At 33.4% G+C, this 23,505-nt stretch overlaps 2 protein-coding genes across 2 annotated transcripts in view; one reads left to right on the forward strand and one right to left on the reverse strand.

The window, feature by feature from the left end:
• LOC100169224 lies at positions 1 to 4,233 on the forward strand. Its single transcript, XM_008191982.3, has 6 exons — positions 1 to 977; positions 1,053 to 1,344; positions 1,432 to 1,686; positions 2,249 to 2,521; positions 3,092 to 3,615; positions 3,676 to 4,233. The coding sequence occupies exons 1-6, from the start codon at positions 676 to 678 to the stop codon at positions 3,992 to 3,994; spliced, it is 1,965 nt and encodes a 654-aa protein (XP_008190204.1). The 5' UTR covers positions 1 to 675; the 3' UTR covers positions 3,995 to 4,233.
• LOC100159654 (tubulin beta chain) overlaps positions 4,046 to 23,505 on the reverse strand; it is a 24,237-nt gene continuing 4,777 nt past the window's right edge. The window contains exons 2-6 of the mRNA XM_008191981.3: positions 11,562 to 11,670; positions 7,857 to 8,101; positions 5,687 to 6,246; positions 4,639 to 4,963; positions 4,046 to 4,417 (exon numbers count right to left, since the gene is read on the reverse strand). Coding sequence (XP_008190203.1) covers positions 4,352 to 4,417; positions 4,639 to 4,963; positions 5,687 to 6,246; positions 7,857 to 8,101; positions 11,562 to 11,670 — 1,305 coding nt within the window. The 3' untranslated portion in view covers positions 4,046 to 4,351. The remainder of the gene's footprint in view (positions 4,418 to 4,638; positions 4,964 to 5,686; positions 6,247 to 7,856; positions 8,102 to 11,561; positions 11,671 to 23,505) is intronic.

Consider the following 23,505-nt stretch of genomic DNA (forward strand, 5'->3'; position numbering starts at 1 on the left):
CACTCGGAGTTCGGACAGTGGCGCGTTCCATACCCACGTCGCAGGGGTTCTCAAATCACCGGGCCCGCCACCTGTTGGCAAATATGCGCGTCCCGCCGAGAATGCGCGTGTGTGACCGTGCGAGACGCAAGTACGGCGCTCGCGGGTGCACGCGCTCGTGCGTGTGCGTGTGTCCGTCGTCACATCTCCGCAGCATCGTACTCGCGGACAATCGAAACGGATAACAACGGGCGGATCGCGTACAATTATTATTATATTCTCCGAGTCGTTCGGTTGATAAAAAGTAAAAACGTACTATATACGATAAAACAACCAGTGTCGGTGAGCGGCTACAATAACGGTTGTGAAGACTACAATATTATTATCATCGCCACCTTTGTTTTTTCCGGACGTATTTTCGCGCGTACAACAGGTAAGTGACGCAGCCGGTCGTAGACCATCGTCCATCACGTCTTCCGTCGACATCCCCACGACGATAACGAATTATAATAACATTGTTGACATCGCGTCGGATCGGTGCGAGTTTTTCCACCCTGCCCGTGTGTCGTTTCTCGCGATGATACGCTTGCCCGACGTGGTGTCATGACTTAGACACGCGACGTCCGTTAAAGTCTCCGGTCGTCGTCACGACCGCGACGACGACGGGCCGAAACATGATCACGCGACCATCGTCCCATGGCCCAGTATGAGTTCCTGCCGCTGTGCGACGTCCTGTTCAACATCATCTCGCTGGCCGCTTACTTCTGCGACATCGTGTTCGACGTGGTCATGGGCTACGCGCTCTACTCGCACGGCCGCTACGTGCCATTCGTCCTCACCATGTTCTTCGTCGGGGCGTCGGCCACCGTAGAGCAGACCATGTCGCTGCGGTGGTATCTGGCCGCGCGAGCCGTCGGCGACAAGTCCACGCTGGCTGACCGGTTGAAGCGGTCGGCCGTGCAGGCGTTGCACTTCGTCCAGCTGGGCGTCCTGTGGAGGTGCGCACTCGTAATTTTTGTACCCATGCACCCACCGCCTACGGTTTATCTGACGTCTGCCGTGTCTCGTTTCAGGTACTTCAAGCTGTTCCTGCCCGTCGACCTGCGGTACGTCAAGTTCGAGGTGCGCGACCTGTGCATGCTGCGCCTGTTGCACGCGTTCTGCGAGTCAATGCCGCTTCTGCTGTTGCAATCCTACCTGCTGTGGACGGATGGTGGGGACCGCAAACACTTACGTGACCTCAACAAAGTGGCCGTCACGTTATCCACCGTCAGCGTGTGCTGGGCTCTGGCGTCGTTCGGCAAGAATGTGCGCATGCAGAACGTCCACAGGCTAGTCCTCACGTGGCTCGGAGTTATATTTCAGGTATATGTCTCTCAGTATATCAACCTAACAGTTGCACCTATGTATGTTTACAATATTTGTAATGATGGCTGTTTTGTCACTGTGCAGTTCCTGTGGCGTTTGGGCACTGTCGGGGCCAGAGTTATTTCGTTGACCGCCTACGCCGCCATTTACAAATATTGGGTGCTGTTGGTACTCGGTTTACATTGGTTGTCAATGCTACTGTGGCTACATTCGCCCAAGAATGTGTTTCACGGTGAACGGATATCTCCTAAACGTAAAGCTTTTTTGTTTGCACTCTTAGCTTTTGTGTTCACATTTGAATACGTTAACCTACTGGAGAACAATCATAGAGAAAAAATGGTGAGTACCTACGGTGTGTTAAACTTATAGTGGAAAAACAATTAAAATCCATATTATACTTATATACTTAGTATATATTAAAGTTTTTATATTTATTGTTCTACCTATTATCAAGTTTATCTATAGTTTAACTATTGTACAACTACTCATTTTTAAATGAAAAAATATAGTTTTACTTAGTTGTTTGGTTTTTAGTTTAAATTAGTCATTAATTGTGTAGGTACAATGTGGATTGTGCATATTTGTTTTTGTTGCATTTTCCAAAAATTGTTTTCTCTTTTTTGTATTTTAAATAATGTTTTGTCTTTTTATCTCAATATTCTATTATTTTATGCTTTATTGGGTACTATAAATCAATTTTATTAATTTTTAATTAAATTATTAATCAGTATCTACCTACTGTAATAAAGTATATTATAATTGATATTTCTTGATTTCAATAAAATTTTACATTTTAGAAATATAAATTTTTAATTGTTTTAGAATTTCTATGGTTTGAAATATTATGTACAAAAATAATGATCTAAATTGCTTATTAATTTGAATGAACATTTTTTTGTAGTTGATGTTTTATGTGGTGATGGCATTAGAAAACGCTCTTCTCATGTTCGTGTGGAGCATTGAAAGCGGTGATGCAATCAAACCATTTATTGTTCTTGGGCTGTTCTGTTGTGGTCTTGTGTTCATGGCAGTTTATTATCAGTTTTTCCATGTACGGAGATTGAAATATGAATCTGGAGGCAGACTGAGCAATGCTACAAATAGTAACAACTCAACAGCAAAGCTAGCATTAGAAGCCAAGTATAAAGATCAACTAAATGTGCCTAATGGCAAGGTAAGACTGCAGTTAATTACAATATTTATATTATGACTAGAGATATAATTAATACCTTAACAATTCTAATAAATAAATAAAAAATGAATTTATGTATCTTTAATTGATAGTTCACATCTACCTAAATTGTTGGGTAGACTGTTCAAAAAATAACATTTCATTTACATCTAATTTTATTTATTTTTATATAATTAGGCATATAATATAAGTCCGTAGATGTTGGGTCCAGTATTACATTTTTATTTTCATCAAGGGGCAAAATTAACTGGCGGAGACTAGATTTGAAAACTAGAAATGTAATCATTAGGTATAAAATTTTGAGTGTATTGGGAAAATCTAAAAATGTAAAATATATTTATTTGTGATTATACCATAGGTATCACACTGTAATTATTGAAATTATTGTCTTTTTGATTACAAATTAGTTATTTACTATTTTTACTGAATTTATAATTGATTGACCTTACCAGTATACTGATATTTTAAAGTATTGTTGATATATATATATATTTCATTGATAACCCTACGCTTATCTCTATTAATAACATTATTTTTTTATCAATTTAACAGACTGACCTTATAAGGAGACACAGTTTTAGCAGTGTGTATGAGAACATACCACCAGGTGGTTACCACAATCAAGCTATTGCTAGTGATCCCCCTCCAACCTTGCAAAGAAACCAGAGGTATTATAGTGCATTGCCAGCAAGTGTACATAATGGTATTCCCGGCGTTTTCAACTGTCGTTTCACAAATCCATATGTGGCGGCCATGCAAAAGCGCAAAAAAAAGAAGCCGACCACGTTTGTGCCCCCACCGTCTGGCACAAGTGGTCGAGATAGTGTTGCGTTTTGGTGCAAGCCGCCGCCGTCCAATCATAGTCAACAGGGTTCCAGTGAAAACGAGAGTGCCAGCTCTCACGTGGATATCCGGCAGAAATTACAAGAAAAAAGACAAAACCAACTAGCCGAACTCCGAGCTATTGAAGAGGAGATTAGGCAAGGCAAGTTAAAAGAGCCGCCAGAGAATGGAGAAGTACTGTTGTCTCCTCAGGGATATTTGCAACAACAACATTGGATTGCTCCACCTTATAGGTAAGTTTTCATGTGAGTGTTTGTTAAATTGTTAAGTATTAATTAACGTCACATTTTTAGTGCTCAAGAAAACAATGCTCAACCAAACGATCAAGTGTTCACATTGATGTACAAATCGTACAAATCACCATCAGATTTAGACTCTCAGATATCACTGCCTCGTTCATACACACTGCCTAGAGAGTTTAAATTCTACAGAAAAGTAAGGCCCAGAAAAACTATACGTTCTGATCACTTTGTTGCATCTACAAATTCAAGTGATGGAGATGTAGATTCTGGTGATGATGAGTCGGACACCTCGCAGCCAAAACTATCACCACAGCCCTTGCGGCTCCCTGATCGTAATGCTCTCACCACTCGACACGAAACCAAACTATAAGCATTGTTGATTAAAAATTAAGTTAAATGAATGTTTTTTTTTTTTTATTAGGTTTATTAGGTTTACTAAAATACATGAAATATTTTGTAAATATTGTTTTGTACGATGTTTTATTATTATTATTATATTTAATTATAACTTGCATTTTAAACGCTGATTATAGTTTATTGATTAAAATGTATTATTTATAATATATATATAAAAATCATAAACTATTAAAATACAAAACTTAATTAAAATCAAATACAAAATGTTTAATAATTTAATTGAGAAAAATTATACATAATATGTTTCTATATAAAAAAAAAATACATAAATTAAGGTTACATTAGAACGATGAAACTTACAGAAATAAGTTTAATCGCACATATCTGTCTCTTCGGTTTCTTCTTCTTCTATGTACTCCTCGTCCACCGATGCCTCCTGTAATGCAAGATAACAACAGGCATATTAGAAAATAGGTAGGTACCAACTACGTCTAGCAAGGTGTATTTGCATATATTTATTTATATTCATATGTATTTATAAAAATACCTATTAATAGGTACGATAGTGAGTTGTGACAAAAAGTGGTTCCTGATCTTATGTGAAAAATACCTTGTCAAAAAAAAAAAATAATAATACATTTATAAGGCAAACTTTACCTGATACTGTTGGTATTCGGAGATCAAATCGTTCATGTTGGATTCAGCTTCGGTGAATTCCATCTCATCCATACCTTCGCCGGTGTACCAATGCAAGAACGCCTTCCTTCTGAACATGGCCGAAAACTGTTCGGATATGCGCTTGAACAGCTCTTGGATGGCCGTGGTGTTTCCGATGAACGTGGAGCTCATCTTGAGACCGCATGGCGGGATATCGCAAACGGCCGTTTTCACGTTGTTTGGGATCCAATCGACAAAGTAGCTCGAGTTCTTGTTTTGCACGTTCAACATCTGCTCGTCCACCTCTTTCATGGACATGCGACCCCTGTGAGTTGAATGCATACAATATTAACTCGAAAAAGAATATAATAGTCGTGTGCGACGACGACCTGGGTTAACTAATCCATCGTAATATGTTGTCTATATTAGATAATATTATGATGCACCTATCACCTATATAAGAAAGACACCACTTGTTATTTGGGTGCTTGCGAATATCATTTATAGCCGAAGCATTTTAAGTATTTTCGTTAAATAACAGAAAAATTGATAGGTAATAAATATATGACTATGATTGTATATTTGTATAGTCAGTAATTTAGGTAGGTCAGGTAATCTATTCACTTTAATTAAAAATATTCTTTGTTATGAGTGAGAGTGGTGGGGCAGATGACTTGTAGTATTTGCGCATGTTTGTTTCACACATCCACAAAAATAGCACAGCAAATATATTTCATGTTGATACAAAGCTAGATGATTTTGAACGACAAAAATACCTAAGGGTATACTGTAATTTTAAGAAGGTAATTAAAGGAGTGTCTACTGAAACTAGTAACTATCCTAGACAAAATAAAAATAGATGTTTGAATTGAATTGATGACATTTTTTTCAATCAAAATTATGGTGGCAGCCCCCCTCCCACCCCCCCCCCAAAAAAAAAAATTATTATTTGTGCTATTTGCACCCGCAAGAGTTTGTAGGTATAATAATAAATTATACATGGGACATTGGTCATGTCATGTGCGTACATGCACGGCCGTATACCAACCTGAATATGGCGGCGACGGTGAGGTAGCGGCCGTGTCGTGGGTCGCAGGCGACCATCATGTTCTTGGCGTCGAACATTTGCTGAGTGAGCTCGGGCACGCTCATGGCCCGGTAAGACTGACTTCCGCGGGCCGTAAGAGGCGCGAATCCCGGCATGAAGAAGTGGAGCCTGGGGAACGGGACCATGTTGACCGCCAGCTTGCGGAGGTCGGCGTTCAGCTGACCGGGGAACCGGAGGCACGTGGTCACGCCGGACATTGTCAGCGACACAAGGTGGTTGAGGTCGCCGTACGTCGGGTTGGTCAGCTTCAGCGTCCGGAAGCAAATGTCGTACAGCGCCTCGTTGTCGATCAGGTACGACTCGTCGGTATTCTCCACCAGCTGGTGCACGGACAAGGTCGCGTTGTACGGCTCCACCACCGTGTCCGACACCTTTGGAGATGGCATCACTGAGTACGTATTCATTATGCGGTCAGGGTACTCCTCGCGGATCTTCGATATCAGAAGTGTACCCAGTCCGGAACCGGTGCCACCGCCCAACGAGTGCGCCAACTGGAATCCCTGTGACCACCGACCATCGATTAATATCATTATATTATTATTATTTATATATTAGTCTGTGTGCTCATACAATTCTAGCCCCCCAGAAATATTTCCATAGTTGTGCCTACGGCCTGCAACTTTCCCCACACATTTTGGGAACATTAAAAAATTAATATTCTTTCAGCGTTCTGTGAACGCGTATTACGTATAAGACATAACCATCGTAGGTTCCCATAATGTGTTGTTATGGTAATTCCTAATTAGTATGAAGGTTACTCTGCAAAAGTCTAAAAGCTTATAAAGATACCAATGGAGTACAGGACATCCGCAGCATATTATGCCAAAAAATACCTATTTAATTGGCTCGTATTTGTAGCAATTTCTTGGAGTGTTATAAAAAGGTAATCTCTTTATAAACCCGTCTCAAATAATCGCATTATTTTGATTGTACAATGAACTCAAATTTTTTTTCGATATTTTCCCCTAAATATTCTTTTCTCCTAACTTTTTCAAAATTTTCTCGAAAATATATTTTTTTTAATTCGTTGTATTATTATAGCCAGGTTACCTAAACTATAACCAGAAATATGTGAAATTTTCATATATCGTAATTCGTAAGTGAAATCATTTCATTTGTTATCGAGGTAGATGTAGCAAAATATTGATGTATGATTTAAAATTATAGCACTAAGTTCCGATGTCAACTTAATACTTGACGGACATGTAGTCATCAGAAGACTGTTTTTTGTAGATTTATCAAAGTGGCCGTTTTGACTTTTGGAAAAATATAAAAATTGTATACGTCTTGTAAATTGTAATAAAGGTTTACGCGTAAATTATAGGTAAGTACCAAAATATTTAATATCCGTCACGGCCTCACGTGATAATATTAATCAATATAAACGTATAAGAGAATATTTTTAAAAATGCAATAGAGGCAGGTAACTATAGAAAGGTGGAGTTGTTGGAGTTTACATCATTGAATTTTCAATCGATAATCGCAACTAATGAATTTATAAATGTGCACGATCCGTGTTAAATCGTAAAATATATATAGGTACTTATGCTGTATATTTTACATCGCACAATTGTCGGATTTATTTGTACAATTGTACAAATATAACATCTTTATTAAAAATTTAAAATAAATATACATGTATATTTACCAAGTTATGTATAAAGAAACAATATAAGTCCGTCGCAAAGTTAAATATACAATGTATAATGTAAAATATAACCTATAGGTATACATATAATACCTATAAAATAATAATATTATAATATATGTTTGGACGATTTCCAAACTTAGGTCGCCGTCGCGACGTATAGCGCATCTACCTATCTATATAATATATATACAATAAAAATAATTTATATGTTTATATTGTTTACGATTTATGCTTATAAGTTATAACATCATCATAAATATATTGTGATAATCGCACTGCAAATATATCAGAAAATAAAAATTCGATTTTTTTTTTTTTTTTTTTTTGTCGTCGCGCGGATTGTAAACGTAAAATACAATGGGTGCTATTCTGGTGGGTTTTGGACAAGACAATATTTATAGGACGTATGTAATATTTATACCTAAAGTTAAAATATATTTTTTAAATCGTTTTATATACCTGCAAACAGTCACAGTTCTCGCTCTCTTTGCGAACCACGTCCAACACGGCGTCCACGAGTTCGGCACCCTCAGTGTAATGACCCTTGGCCCAGTTGTTTCCAGCGCCCGACTGACCGAACACGAAGTTGTCCGGCCGGAAAAGCGCGCCGTAAGGTCCGGACCGGATGGACTCCATGGTACCGGGTTCCAGGTCGAGTAAGACGGCTCGTGGCACATATTTTCCACCTTCCGAACGGTTGGCGGCTAGAAAGACCAGCAAAATGTAAATCAAGAGTCATCCCAAGATGTCTTTATGTTATCTATGATTTATGACATATTATTACAGTAAATAATAAATGTAATAAACAATAATAATGTTATAGGTATATCAGACATACTGGTAGGTTATTTACGTAATAATTTCAGGGTTACATAAGTCGTTTAAAGAGGTAGGTAGGTTTAGGCATATAGGTATGTACTCAGCAAATTTTTTTTTTATTCACAAAACCAAATTATTTTACCGCAGAGCACTCCGTAAAATAATTAATTATTTTTTGGCATAATATTGTGATCATTTGTACTTGTGCTAATTATAATATGGTTGTCGACTTTTAATAATTTATAAAACATTTAATCTCTAATATTCGCACGTATTACTGCAAGTCAATTAAATATTATTTTGATTGGTTGGCATTGGCATAGTCGACACAAACACAACATTTTTTTACTATTAGATAGTTTCTGCAGTTAAACTATTGATTATATGTATAAGATATTATATAAACTATAGTAATTATTATTAATTAAAGAATAGTGTCAGAGTATAGTTACGTCCGCATTCACTATTCAATTTTCACCTAATCATCATTATATATACACATACATATTATACCTATTATCAGTGTTTATTGTTTTGTACTGTTTAAAATACACGATCACAAAAACGGAAGTTAAAATGTCGGCAATAATGCAATTATTAATAGTGTCGATTGTACCTACCTTATACCCATTCTTATATTATTATATGAGTACTTATTCATCTTCTATAAAATAAAATTAATCACTGTACTATATGGATCACTTATAATGATTGTTTTTATTTATAGATATAAGATATGAACAGATTATTAAACCATAAACAAAATGAAATAAAATAATGATTTTTAATTAAAATAAAATGAACAATTAAATAAATTGTTCCATTTAAAAATACATTTTTTATTTTAATGTCATAATCATAAATATTACTTATTTATACACGGCTGAATTTAATTTAAATATTATTATTTATTGTTATTATTGTTATTGACAAAATAAAAGTGCGTAAAATAGGTGGTATTTTGCAAACGTGTTTATACGATGGTTGATGAAAATATAAATAGGAAAAGACGAGTTGCAGTGAAAAATTATAATAACCGGCAACCGCATAAGCTAAATATTTTTTTTTAAATGTTTTCATTCTACGTATACAATATACATATAGATAATACGAAGTGCAAAATAATAATCGTAAGTAGGTACGTGTACAAATATATATTCGTAATTCGTATAATGTTCCTATAGTTTAATGTGCACACTTATCTCAATACTGTATTGACAATACATTGTTCTCATCTCTAGCCTACACGCCTACAAGTTTAAAATTATAGGTAAATCGAAAAAGAACACGAAATCAACAGCGCTATAGCCAAACCGCAGACAGACTGTGTCGTATCCATATTTTGTTCTCTTTGTCTACCATCACGCGTGTTTAATATAATTACATTGGTTTATCAGTATAATTATAGTGAACGTAAAATAATGCATATTATAGCTACCTAAATCTAAGTACCTAATATGTATTTAGTACAATTTTATCATTATAATAATATGAGAGTACATATTTTTTGTATCATACAATATTACATTGTATACAAACATATTACATAACAGTGGCTGGTGTGAATTTTTTTTCAGTTGGTAGGGGTTTATATGAATTTTTTTATTGCGTGATTTAATGTTATTCGATCGTTTGTTATAATGAAGTAAATGTAAAGCTTATTCAATTGAAAACACACATTTTCCGACCAATGTTTATATAATTACTACATAGTATGATATGAAATACTTAGCAGGTATATAGGTACCAATATATTATATACCTATCCTATCGCATATACTCTTCGCAGCTATAATATCGTTAATCATTATAGTTTAAAATAGTGATATAATCTATGGACACATAAATCGACTTTATTCTCTACACTACCGTGTATAGTTGGCCCTTACTTACAATTTATACACGGACACATTCTCTACCTATATATGTATAACATCGAAACTTTTGTTCTAGTCTATAGACAGTATAGACTATAATAAAACGGCGTGTGTATATTTTGCCGGCTTATATATTATTATGTAATATTTTAAGCCCATATTTTAAATCTATACTGTATTATTACAACTTTGAACTTATAATAAATTAATAATAGTAAAAGCACTATACTAGAGGTTGGTTTTTAAAGAAATATTCAAACCATATATTTATAAATAGGTACTCAATAGTCAATATCTTCTAGTAATTTTATGATAAACTGATAAAGGGCTTATTACAATTAATTTTCATAGGCTACATACTTAATACGAAATTAAAACGTAAGAAATGCATTTTCGGAAGATGAAGAACTGAATTACCAATATACCTAATGAATATTATCGTCATCTGATCATTGTATTGGTGTCACCTGGATAGGTACTGGATAGTGGTTAATATTTAATCAAACAATTTAAATGATTTGGACACGGCTTTTTAAATGGAGGTTTCATACTCTGATGTAGTAATTTTTATAATTTAATATTTACCTAATAAAAATCTCGTCTAGATTATTTGTTCGCTTTTCAAATTTATTTTATCCAAATACCTGAATAATCGGTATCGAGCTTACAATATTTCGTGATTGTAATGAATTTACTGCAGTTCACGCAAGTCGCTATACCTATTATAGATACGTATTATTGCCGGGCCTGCGTCGACTGGCCAATGGAGAATTTTAATCGATTTCTATGCTTGTTATATCATAATATAGGCACCCACCTAAATATTAACATTATTACAAAGTATATAATAAAGGTATATGTTCGCCAGAATATTATATCATGGGCGGTCGCCAAAACACGAACGGTACAGCACGCTGGATATATACAGGGCGTTTACTATAGAGACATCGTAGAAAGCTGAAGTCTTAAGCATTAATTTAAAACCGTTTATGAATTACGATACACCCGCGCTGTGTTCATATATTTATACATTAATATATTATTATACACGCGGTGCGTGCTCGGTAACATACGATGTCACGATCCTCCCGCATAGTTATCCGCCTTTAAACGCGGTAGTAATAATCATTGACCGCCGTCGTAAATATTATACAATTTTATATTAATTGTGGTGCTCGTATAATACATAATATTATTATACATGAAGCCGTCGTATATCGACATGAGTAGTGCATGATACGCGACGAAATAACAATTATCGTCGATTGGCCTCGTCGTTGAATAACCCCGACGACCGGGCGATAATAAAAAGTACGTCCTATAATATACTCGTATATTACTATTGCGATATTGCACACATGAGGCTACACACTATATTACGTATATAATATTATGTGCATCACATTATGATGGCTTTATAATGTGCGTTACGTCAAAGGTTAAGATATATGGTTGTAGAGCGCCTTACCAGACCCTTCGTTATAGTAAACGTTAATGCGTTCCAGCTGTAGATCGGATGTGCCCTTGTAGAATCCTGTATAGTCGATTCCGTGCTCTTCGGATATGACTTGCCAGAACTGTAAGAAAGAAATACACATGACCATTAGTACTACATATTGACACATGTCCGATACAATATTATATTATATGCCGGTAAACACGTCGTCTGGGCGATTATATCCTATATGCAGTCCTGTAAAGTATTTAAGTAAAAGTATTCAAATACATTTTTAAGTATTGAATAACTTTTTAAATACTTTCAGCATGAAGTGTTTTGAATGGTATTTTAAATACTTTTTTTTGTATTAAATACTTTTTGGTATTGAATACTTTGGTTTTTTATTTCGAACATTTTATTTCAATTCGAAATAATTGGTTGGAAAAATATTATTGTCAACTACAATAATATAATAATAGTTTTATTTAATATTCTGTATTTCTGTGTTAGCCAAAGCCCAAAGGTTTGTGAAAACCAGATTTCTAAAAAAAGTTATTGAATATTGAATAACAATATTCCCTTTAAAACTATTAGATAACTATTAGATTACCTACTTCCTATGTGTTTATATTACGATAATTGGAAACCCACTTTAAAAACCAAAAGTATTTGAAAAGTATTTGAGTAGTATTAGAAATACTTTACAATTAAAGTATTTGAGTAGAATCTTAAATACTTAAAAAAAAATGTATTTGAGTATTTACTCAAGTACTTTTTAAAAGTATTCTTTACAGGACTGCCTATAGGGCATATTCTATATTATAAATGTAATATTATGTCTTAACTTCCGAATAACTCTATATTTTTCTGGTAAAATTGAAAAGTTGTAAATTGAGTATTCACATTAATAATTATTATATTATGTATGATGATAATATCATTTAAATACTATCAAAAAATTCAAAAAGTAAAAATGTATTTTTCTCAAAATAGTGCTTCCTGCGGCAGAACATTTACGTCATCTCTCCTTACATTATATTTTTCCATAACATTTCATTATAAAACAAAATGTGTTCTTGTGGCACTACACGCCTCATAAATGAAATACTACATGCCAAATACCTACCTAGTACCTAATATAATACATTATTTACAGACACGAATTCGAATTAGCGCATTAAGACGTCTGTAATTTTGTGTTAATGGTTTGTAAAATTATATTTTTAGTATGTACCTACCCTTGGTAAAAAAAAAATCATATACCATATTATAGATAAGTAAACTACCTACAACACACTATATATTAAGAAGGTTATTCTACATTAATCGTTATTTAATATTCGCGCTATACCACATTATACGCACCAACGCACATGCTCATTATAATATATATATATATATCTTTTGTGTAGACCAAAAACAGACGTTTAACGCGTGCGTCATTGTGTACACGTCGATTGTACGACAATAATCGTATTGTCAATGCGAAATTCCTGAAATCTAACAATAAATGTAGACGTTGGAGGTCGGACACTTCACGGTGAATACAAATTCGCAGTGTAAAAAACATATAAAGTCCTAGATTTTCAACCGCTTGCAGACTGCAGCTATACAATAATTATTAGACGTTATAATGACGACGTTTCGAGGGCTAAAAATCGCTCCTACCGTATATTATTATTATAGAGAAAAGTTCGTAGTATACCGTTTGCCGACTACCGCGGAAACCGGTTCCGATTCCCACGGACAACCACCACCCCCTTCGGAGATGACTTTAAGCACCCGTTAAACGACTTTTTAATAACGCCCGTTTCCGGATGATGCGTACCTATACCACTATATACCAGCTATAAACATAATGTAGGTACTAACCGTCGCGGCACGACGTAATTTCGTGTGATTTCGGCGGAATGGATTCGCCGCCGCAACAACGACTAATGCGAGAAACGCGTACCTATACACCGTATTTTATTATTATTGTTGTTGTTGCAAATATATATATATATTTTTTTGTTTTTCGTTTACGAATAACACCAGAGAAATCATTATAGATAATAATATGCCACGTGACTACGCGAGTGACGAGTGCGTATTTCCGTCGAAAATCGTTTCAAATAGGTACATATAACCTATAGGACACCATAGGTATTATAAAATATACTTATACATATAGATATTATACGCATAGAGGGTGTTCACAATTACGCACTCTGACCGCCATTAACGCTTTTTTTTTAATTTTTTTTCCATACAAAAAAACATCCTCGGCTATACAGCGGCCATTGGATTAATACCTAATATTGTTTATCAAATTGTAAGCTTAAACTAAATATACATCATTACATCAGCATTAAATAGGTACATATTATTATCATCATAATATCTTAACGATAATAAACAAAAATCTAACTTTTAAGCAATAACAATGGTAAGTCAGTGATATTAACACTGTGTTAATATTTATGGCCTTAAAGTAGTAAGGAAAAGGTGTCTAATCAAATTAAAAATTAAAAATATTATAATGCCTAGGTATTTGGTTACGTTTGTTTTTACAGGTCAAAAATGAATGCCAGTGGAATCTACTTGTTTTATTTTCTGGTAATATAATTGTACCGGTAGATTTACAATCGCTCCGATATTCGCATATAGATACCAGCAATTTTTCGGCGTAAATCGCTAAATCTGAAACCGACCGCGGTCGTAGACACCGGACCGTGGTAATATAATAACGTACGGTGGCGTCTCCGGGATACGCAGCGTTGACCGCGCGAATCTTCACTATAATTATTATTAATTCCGACTGCGTGTAATAAATAAATTAATAAATAACACACGTGCGTACCGCGCCAAACAGGTATTTATTTATTTATAATTTACACGGGCTTTATACGAGAATTTAGGTTTATTTCATTGCAACAAATTATTACCTATAATATAGTTGCAAAAAATGAATAGTTTAAAATAAGAAAAATGTTATAATAACAACACAGCAAACAGATATACCTAACATTGGGAATACATATATTATATATAAGTGCAATTACCATTAATAAAATATAAAATGGGGGCCAGCATTAACATATTCTGTCATATTAAGACATATTGGTGGAGTGTGAATGGTGGTCCATTTGATAAATAACTATCAAATATTTAATATTTATAATTGTATCTCCGTAATAATATACAAGGTGATCAGATTTTTTAAAAAACACGATTTTGAGGAAAATTCAAAATTAAGTACTCATTTTCCTTATACCGTTTTTCATTATAGCGTTTTGTTACTCGCAATGAACGACAATTTATACATTTTCCATTACATAATAGAAAGCCGAATACACCATTCTAATAAATATTTTGACTTGTATAAATATAAAATATTTGATTAGTACCTATTACATAGGTACATATTCTCAATATAGCTAATCAAAATTGGCTGAAAGTTGGTTTTGGCTGCTAAATTCCGGCCATGGTCAAAGCGTATCCAGTATTTCTATTTCCTATCACCTTCGAATTGTGCGGGTGATTGTGCTGGTAGGTCAGATTGTCAGAATATAAATCAAGTATTATAATTTTTTGATTTTTAAATTGAAAGTTTTTTCTATTATTTGATTAACACAATATAATTAATATAACGTATTTAAATAAATAATAAAAATTACCAACACCTTTAAGCTAAGTTTTTGTTGGTGTATGGTGTACCAGCACACACATGTGATTTAATTAGATTGCATAATACAACAAATAATAACAAACACTGTATAATAAAAAGAGAGAAAAAAACGACTATATTATGTATATATTTTACTTACAGTAAACATTGACTTAGTTCATCAAATAAAACATCATTGATACATTTGATTATGTTAATATTATCATTAAAAGTATTTTTTTCCCATCAATTGGCAAAGAGTTAAAGTGTACAGGACCCATATAATTAATAAACATTAATAAACATTTATGATTAATGAATATAAATTAAAAATTATTAGTAGATTTTAGTCATGACTTATATAGCAGTGCAACGCGTTGTGTTAGCTCATAATAAAATATTTAAATATTATTTATAACTGCACAAGAACGGGGATGAGATTTTTCGGTACACCTTCATTTTCAAACATGCAGGAAATTAGTGCGACCAATTTGACGGATCACTCTGTATACAAAATACAAATGTACAATGACAGAAGTGTTTCGTGCAGTGTTTTTGACGCGTGCAGTTTCGCGGTATAATTTGTGCGCACATTTTTATAGTTGTTATTCAATTTGTGCGCCGTGTGGAAATTAAACTTCACATGCGAAAACACTATTATATACGGGCTGGGGTGATTGTGTGTGCGACGTACAAGGCACGCGTAGAGTATGGGTATTATTATTATTATTATTTGCAGGAAAAAAAACGTAAACGTTTCGGCGGCTTGTATAATGATATGATTTTTTTTTAACGATCTACCTAAACCCGACTTCTGCCGCCACCGCCGCCGTCGTTTTGACAGAACTGCATTTATTCGTTTACATACACACGATGATGACCTGCGTGCGCTAAACGAGTCTGACATTAACATTAAATTTATAAATGTGTATATAGGTAGAACACGTGGAGACACCTAAGCTATATATAGATTATAATATATGCATTGGTTGCCGGTAATATAACGGCTATATTAGACATTTTTCATTTTTTTTAATGTATTTCTTAAATCGTATCTTTTCTTTCTTCCGTACAACCGTTTTGCGGATATTCGAAGCCGGTTTAAATTGTTTACGATTGAAATCGATGATCATACATATTTTACGATAATTTTTTTGTGTGTGTGTAAAGAAAAAAAACACTAAAAAGTAGCAATGCATAATTCGAACGGCTGATGACAGTTTCAGAGGACAATAATTATTTATAAGCATTTTTTATATTTACTTTATACTCGTTTAATCTGTAAACTATATTATAATATACTTAGTACTTACTAAGTTATACATAGTATATACACAGAATAATACAGAATATTTATACAATATTATGTATAGCCGTTTGACAGATGATAGCAATAGTTTATTACAATAAGAAAAACTATTACAAAAATCATATATACCTTGTTTCAAAATTTAACGTACTTAACTATTTATCGATGGCACATTTTTACACTTTATTCATATTTCAATTTTAAGGTCTAGTGGCTATATTAATTTATGACTTCTTAGTTCTTATATGAAACCAACCTCGAATGTTTAATATATACATTATATACACAACACTACAACAGTATTTATATTATATACCTAAACTGTTTTATGAACACACTACACAAAAATAAAAATGACACATTTTACCCGACAGATATTTTTGTTTATACATTTTATACATACCACAGGGCACGGACATGTAGGTATTTATTATTTACGACCACTCAATGAAAGGCATACTTTAGAATGGTTTATTATTATTATTATTATTATTATTTTAGAGCAATATACTAATATATAGGTACCTATTCAATACCGTTTACGTGCGTTTTTATACGGAACTTAAGAGGCGCCCTAAGTTTCGAATACCAGACCCGAGACCGTTTGAATTTATTTAATTTTTGTATTCTACTGTAGATTTTAGTATATACTTTAAGCATATAGTGGGGTGGGTGGCACATTTTGTGGAACACATAAAAACTGAAAAAACCATGACATGTTTACACATACATTACACGCGTCGCCCTTTATTTAATAACACTATAGCTATATAGTCGTTACCAGGAAATTGAAAATCGTATCATTTTAAGGGATTGGCCGTGTAAAACGTATAAGTGGCGTCGTGGCGAGTGTAGTATTATAATATAGTGTACGCATTATTATATTATGATATTAGTCATCGGCTACATACGCAGACATACTTAAAACTAAAAAGGTAGGTATACATTTTTTTGTGTATTCTGTATATTATACATTCCGATTAGTTGTTCGTACTAATGATACGATCGGCGACACATAATAGGTCTGAAAAGAAAATAAAAACGGATAAGATTTACACAGTTGTATTATAAACGATTCATAAACGCGCACTCGGTGAATGATTTTTTCGAAAATCTACGATAACCACACTTGTATAACAACGTTGGTTCATACAGCGTGCTATATACTTACAAGCAAGTAAGTAGGTATGTATAGTTGTACCTACATAAAAATAAGTGGTTGTGCCTATAGTGGATATAAGTGTGTGTATGTGATAAGTATCGTAACACGATAAGAGTGTATATTATATGATTTATTTCTATAAGTCCGTTTTTAACTGCCTGCAATTGCGCGAACACTGCAGACATTTTTCCTATCGCGGTTTTTATAATAATATATATTATAATAAACACATTTTATATACCTAAATATCTACCCCATGATTGTTTTCCATCGGTCGAAGCAGAGTGCTAATAAATTGTTAAAAAAACAACTTTTTTTTTCAATCCTACAGAAATTTAAAATATTTACGAAAATTGAAACGTAAAAAACCCACTTATATTTGAAAATAGCCGTTTTTTTCTAAATTTTTTCTAAATTTATTAGTTTGACCACGGGAATTCGTAATTCTGAACACTGCGGCTGCAGCGACTATAACGCGCCTGTCACTCGGCTGTAGTTGTCGCTTCATAATTTTACTAAAGAAATGACGAATCAATAATTCTATAACGTGCGCACATATTATTATATATGATACCTATATATAGACTTCTGCAATAGTCTCGCGCAGGAATTTGTATTTGTATATTATCCTCTACGAGTGCGTCGTAGGTGTGCGTATCCTGTGCAAGTTTTGATAATATTATATTATCCTATGCGCGTAGATAATATAAACGTGAGTTGGAAATGTTACGCAGCTATCATCGTTTGTGTAAAGTGTATTATATGATAAATATAATATATGACACGGTTTGCCGGTCTGCACCGCTTTATTGTAACGGATTAGAACCGAAGCGTATAGAATTATATAAATATATAAAAAAAAAACACTCGTCGACTTATTATTTTTTTTAATAACAGCGAATGTACCTATATATTATTTTATATATGAAAGTAACCGGACCGTCGACGCAGCATCGGTGACGCGCGAAAAATTAAAAATTCAAATTGCCTGCAAACTGCGAAGACCGCAGCGGAATCGGTAATAAAAAAAAATCTTAACGCGTTTAGGTAAACGCGCTCGTTGTACATACGACTCCATAATTTACCAGGTATTATATTATGTTACACTCGACAGCAGTATTCGCTATTCGCGTTCATTTATTATACATATATTATTACCTACATCTGAGGATAAGATCGGGTTTTGGACGCGACGAGATGGAAAACGTACGCGTATAATAAGCGCCAACAAGTGGTTACTGTAAATCGTACGGTTTACATTTTTTTTTCTTCTAAATATTATACCGCGGTAAACGACGAAGCGACGAACGTGTGCGTGGGAGGCTATAAAAAAAGTTTGCGCCGGTATGTAACGTATAATAATATATAATAATCAGTGACAGCTATATAATAATCATTAATCAGCTGCAGACCCACAGAGGGTATATGGGTCTAGTACTAGAGGGCTAATGGCTATAGCCTATACAGTCTATATACCTATATATTAGTAAATACCGCGTTATGTTTTGAATTCACTTGAAAAAAATTTGACACGAATTATTACCATCATTACCGTAAAATTACCAATATTTCAACATGCCTTTTAAGTGTATATAATATCGTCCCACTTATATTAATTTTTTTTAATCGTTGAAACTATAATGTCTTATAATATTGGAAAACTATATTATTCTCAGACTCTCTACTTAATATCAATTGACATGCACTCACTTGTACCCCACTAACGAATATATTCGATATGTGATGAGTTAGGATTACAACTTAAGTTAAAACAATGTCTTAAGATATCATAAGATCATAAAGATCAACAATTGAACAATATTTTTGTATAATATATTAGGATCTAGCGTTGAAGTCTGCAAATGTAAAACAAAAATTCCGAACAAATAATTATTGTTGGTACGTACCTATAAATAAAGGGTCTTCACGTTCACGATTGCAAAATAATATTAGTTCGATTTAAAATAATATATCAAATTAATTTCATTACAACTTAATGAATTATTTATAAATTATAAGTATGACTTCCATAGAACAGAACAGATCGAAGTTTGTCAAACATCTAAAAATTATTGTTGATGTGTGTAATTGATTTTTTTATACTTATTGTAGGTATACTGTAATTCAATGTATATCGATCAATTAATTTATTTACTCGTCTATACTGTATACTCGTATAGTAATATAGGTATTGAAACATCAAACTACTAAGGCGATGCATTTTTTTACGACCAATATGCACTGGTAAAACATAAAATTGTATTGGGTAAAATAATATAATATTATACTTGAAACAGTTTAAACGTTGTATCTGGCGCCGATGGAAGAACCCTCGACGCTGCGGCGGTATTTAAGCGTATATGATAGCATATACAGTAATACCTTTATAATAATATTACGCGTTCAAACACGTGCAGTGTAACAATTATTATTAGGAGGAGGTCTACGTGCGTGCCGTGTGTGGCGGCGGAAGTGTCTCTTGGTCCTTTTTAAGATGTAAAAATAAAATAATTGGCAGCGGCGGCGAAGACGAGTCACATATAATTATATCTATCCTGTATAGGTTCTGCGCGCTCGCGTTCCAGAGGGAAGACCAAAAATAAACATTCCAGGGGACTCGTCTGGAACGCTGTCAGGAAAGACTTTTCGTGTGAGTGAGTGTGTGTGCACGCAATGTTTATTTTGGTTCTTTTGACGCACTCCAGACCGACCTGGTCTGACGATGGATTTGTGTGTGTAATGTGTATAATATTATTAAAATGTATATACTTATACATCGTCGCACTCGGAAACTGTGGGGCGATTTATCTTTTCGACGCACACGGTCGGTGTTTTTTTTCTCTAAACTCTATACTCTAAGTATACTTAGGTCTCAATAATAGTCTTTCGCCAACGCGCTGCAGTTACCGTCCAGCGCGGCTAGGTGTTATTTATACAATAATGTTGCACGAGCTACGGTAAAAATCTGCCGTCGGTTGAAATAAACTACGTCCCTGTGATGCATTTTTTGTTGTTTTCTATATAGTACTATATACGAAGAGTGAAAATATCTTTAATTTTCGTGGTATATATGAAGATATCGCTACTAACGTACGATAGAATGCCAGAAATAACTCCTGCACACCGGATTGAACACGAGACCCGGAATCCGCACTCCACGGACCTGGTCGTCAGCAAAATGTGATTTAAATTACATTTTAAACCAAACATACAAATAGATCGGACCAATTTATTTAAAAAAATTTAATTATAAAATAGGTGTCTATATACCTACATGTACCCATATAAAATTATAAACCTTTTTAAAGTAAATATTACATTATACTAAATTTCCCCTGTAGCCGGAGTTGAATCGGTAGTTATCTATTACAATTTAAAGATCTATGGTGCGTAGTGGTTTTGATGATTTACCGCGATACATCGCGTTAATAATACAAAATCGCAGCATAATTTAACTACTCTTCGCCCTTCGGTCCGGAACGTTTTCTGATCAGATTTTTAGATTAGATCTTTCCGATCCAGGCTCAGTGTACACTGCGTGCGGTACATGCGATTATAATATAAATTATAATAATAATATATACACTCTGCTGTGTATCCCGAGAAAGTAGACATATATAATATACAATAATTACGGTCGTTGTACTCGTTCGAGGCATCTAGTAAATAACAGGCGTGTATTTATAGTAGTACACTTTTTACATCTAAAATATGTCTACGAATCGGTAGCCAACGCGTTGTGAGCCCGGGACGTTTAGAGCTTTCTTAGTAAAAAGTTCCGACCATATTATTATATATACCTAATATATAAAACGTTTTTAAACTATAATTTTTAATTGTTCGTACATTTGTAAACCTATTAGGTAGGTACTAGGTACCCACATGCAAATTTCCTCTCTTTAGAAAATTTCCACATTTTAAAATACTGTGCAGTACATGCTATAATATATTATATTATAATATATAAGTATGTTTTTACGTTTATAGACTAGATAATGGTATACCTAATTAAGAAATATTTCATACATTATTATTATCATTATTATCTTTAATTATTTTGGGAAAATAATATATTTTTGTATATCATTATCTAATATTGTACTAATGTTACTGCTGTTAATTATAATTTATAAATTGCATTTTCTACGTACGAATTTAAAATAAATAAATACCTAAGTTTTAATTAAAAATTTTTTCGTTTTTTTTTCATTTATATAGATAATTGTTTGTGGAAATGCATTGTAAAATATCGTAAAATGTCAATTTTTAATTAATTTGAACTTGAATTTAGTATTTTATTTTTAGTTTTTACGTAAACTATGCGGAACTGTTAAAACGTGAAATATGATGTATGCGTAGGTATATGCTTGTTTAAATTGTTATGCATTATTTTAGATTTAAAATTATAGTAATTATTGTTAGCGTGCACCATCCTTAAAAATACGCAAACGACGTTGACGCCGCGCCGTTGCGGTCGACGCGGTAATATTATAGTCGTTATATTTCGTCGCGATAAAATAATGATAATCGGCTAAAATATATGATGTTGAAAAATAAATGCTCACTGAAATGACACTTGAGTGCCATGATGTGCAACAGTATGTATATTACAGCAAATCACGACATAATCACTGGTTAGGTATATGTATAATATTGTTATGTTATGCATTATTGCATTAATCAGCAGATAATACCGCGTTGGCGCATTGCAGATTTGCAGTAGGCTATACAATCAGAATATTCGAGTCCAAACGTGACAACATTATTGTATTGGTTGCAACTCGTTTTCGAGAGTGTATGTGAGTAATATATGAAATATTTAGAAGGGTTATCAATGATAACTTATCATAATATGATGACAATATAATATTTTATAGGTAGGGAAAATAATTATAATATACCTAATAAAATATTACAATCGATTATTGTTCACCGTGACAAAGTCACAAAGACGATCATCGTGAGTGTCCCGTGGAGATACAAACTAAAAAAATAAATGTCTTTTTTCCCATGATAAACAACATATTTTGTAAACTGTCAAGCAAATGATTTTTATGAAAACCTAGATGTATCTAAATCAAAGTTCAAATGAGTAATTTCTGATAGTTATGGTTTTAAAAAAAAAACATAAAATTGATTTTATTTTGAATCAGCAAGCATATTTATTATATTTGGATAAATTATAAAATATTGATGGAATAATATTAATAATATAACTATAATTTTTTTTCAAATTATTTTAATGGCCTGTATATATTTCCATTTATGATTTGTACCTATTATCATGAACCAATTATCCTTAGCTGCCAGTAAGTACTTATTAGTATGCTACATAAATAATTCATAAACAATACTCGTTCAGATATCTATGTAAATACATCAACAATTACATTAAATTTTTTACAAAAAAAAAGTGGGTCTTCGTTTGGAAAAAAAAGTTTGTATTACTACGAGTATAGTTTGTATATGGCTGGTATAAAAAATCTATATAATTGAAAATGTGTTTCTTAAGTGTACCTGTACTTATAAATTCCAAGTCAAATTTTGAATAAATACATCATTATTAAAACAGAAACAGGGGTGAACATGGTTGGTGATCACGCCTCATATAATAACTATATTTACGTATTATATAGAAAAGGATAAGACGGCGAGCAACAAACTGCAGCGCAATAGTGTATAATAACATTGTGTGCATTGTGTACATAAGGTACCTAATACCTATACACAATGCGCGTGGTGCAGCGTGCGTAGTATGCGTATTTTAATTTATAATAAAACCGCGGACAGCGTGCAGTACCTATATACAGCGGCGATTGTAGGTATATATTATATTGGATATTTTTTAAATTGA

The sequence above is a fragment of the Acyrthosiphon pisum genome, chromosome A2 (genome assembly GCF_005508785.2).
Source record: "Acyrthosiphon pisum isolate AL4f chromosome A2, pea_aphid_22Mar2018_4r6ur, whole genome shotgun sequence".
NCBI lineage: Eukaryota > Metazoa > Arthropoda > Insecta > Hemiptera > Aphididae > Acyrthosiphon > Acyrthosiphon pisum.

What these genes read in the sequence shown, in the direction of transcription:
- LOC100169224 (XM_008191982.3), top strand. Translation starts at nt 676, where the DNA reads ATGGCCCAGTATGAGTTCCTGCCGCTGTGCGACGTCCTGTTCAACATC. An exon ending in CAGCTGGGCGTCCTGTGGAG is followed by an intron (nt 978 to 1,052) that starts GTGCGCACTCGT and finishes GTCTCGTTTCAG; the next exon opens with GTACTTCAAGCTGTTCCTGC. An exon ending in ACAATCATAGAGAAAAAATG is followed by an intron (nt 1,687 to 2,248) that starts GTGAGTACCTAC and finishes ATTTTTTTGTAG; the next exon opens with TTGATGTTTTATGTGGTGAT.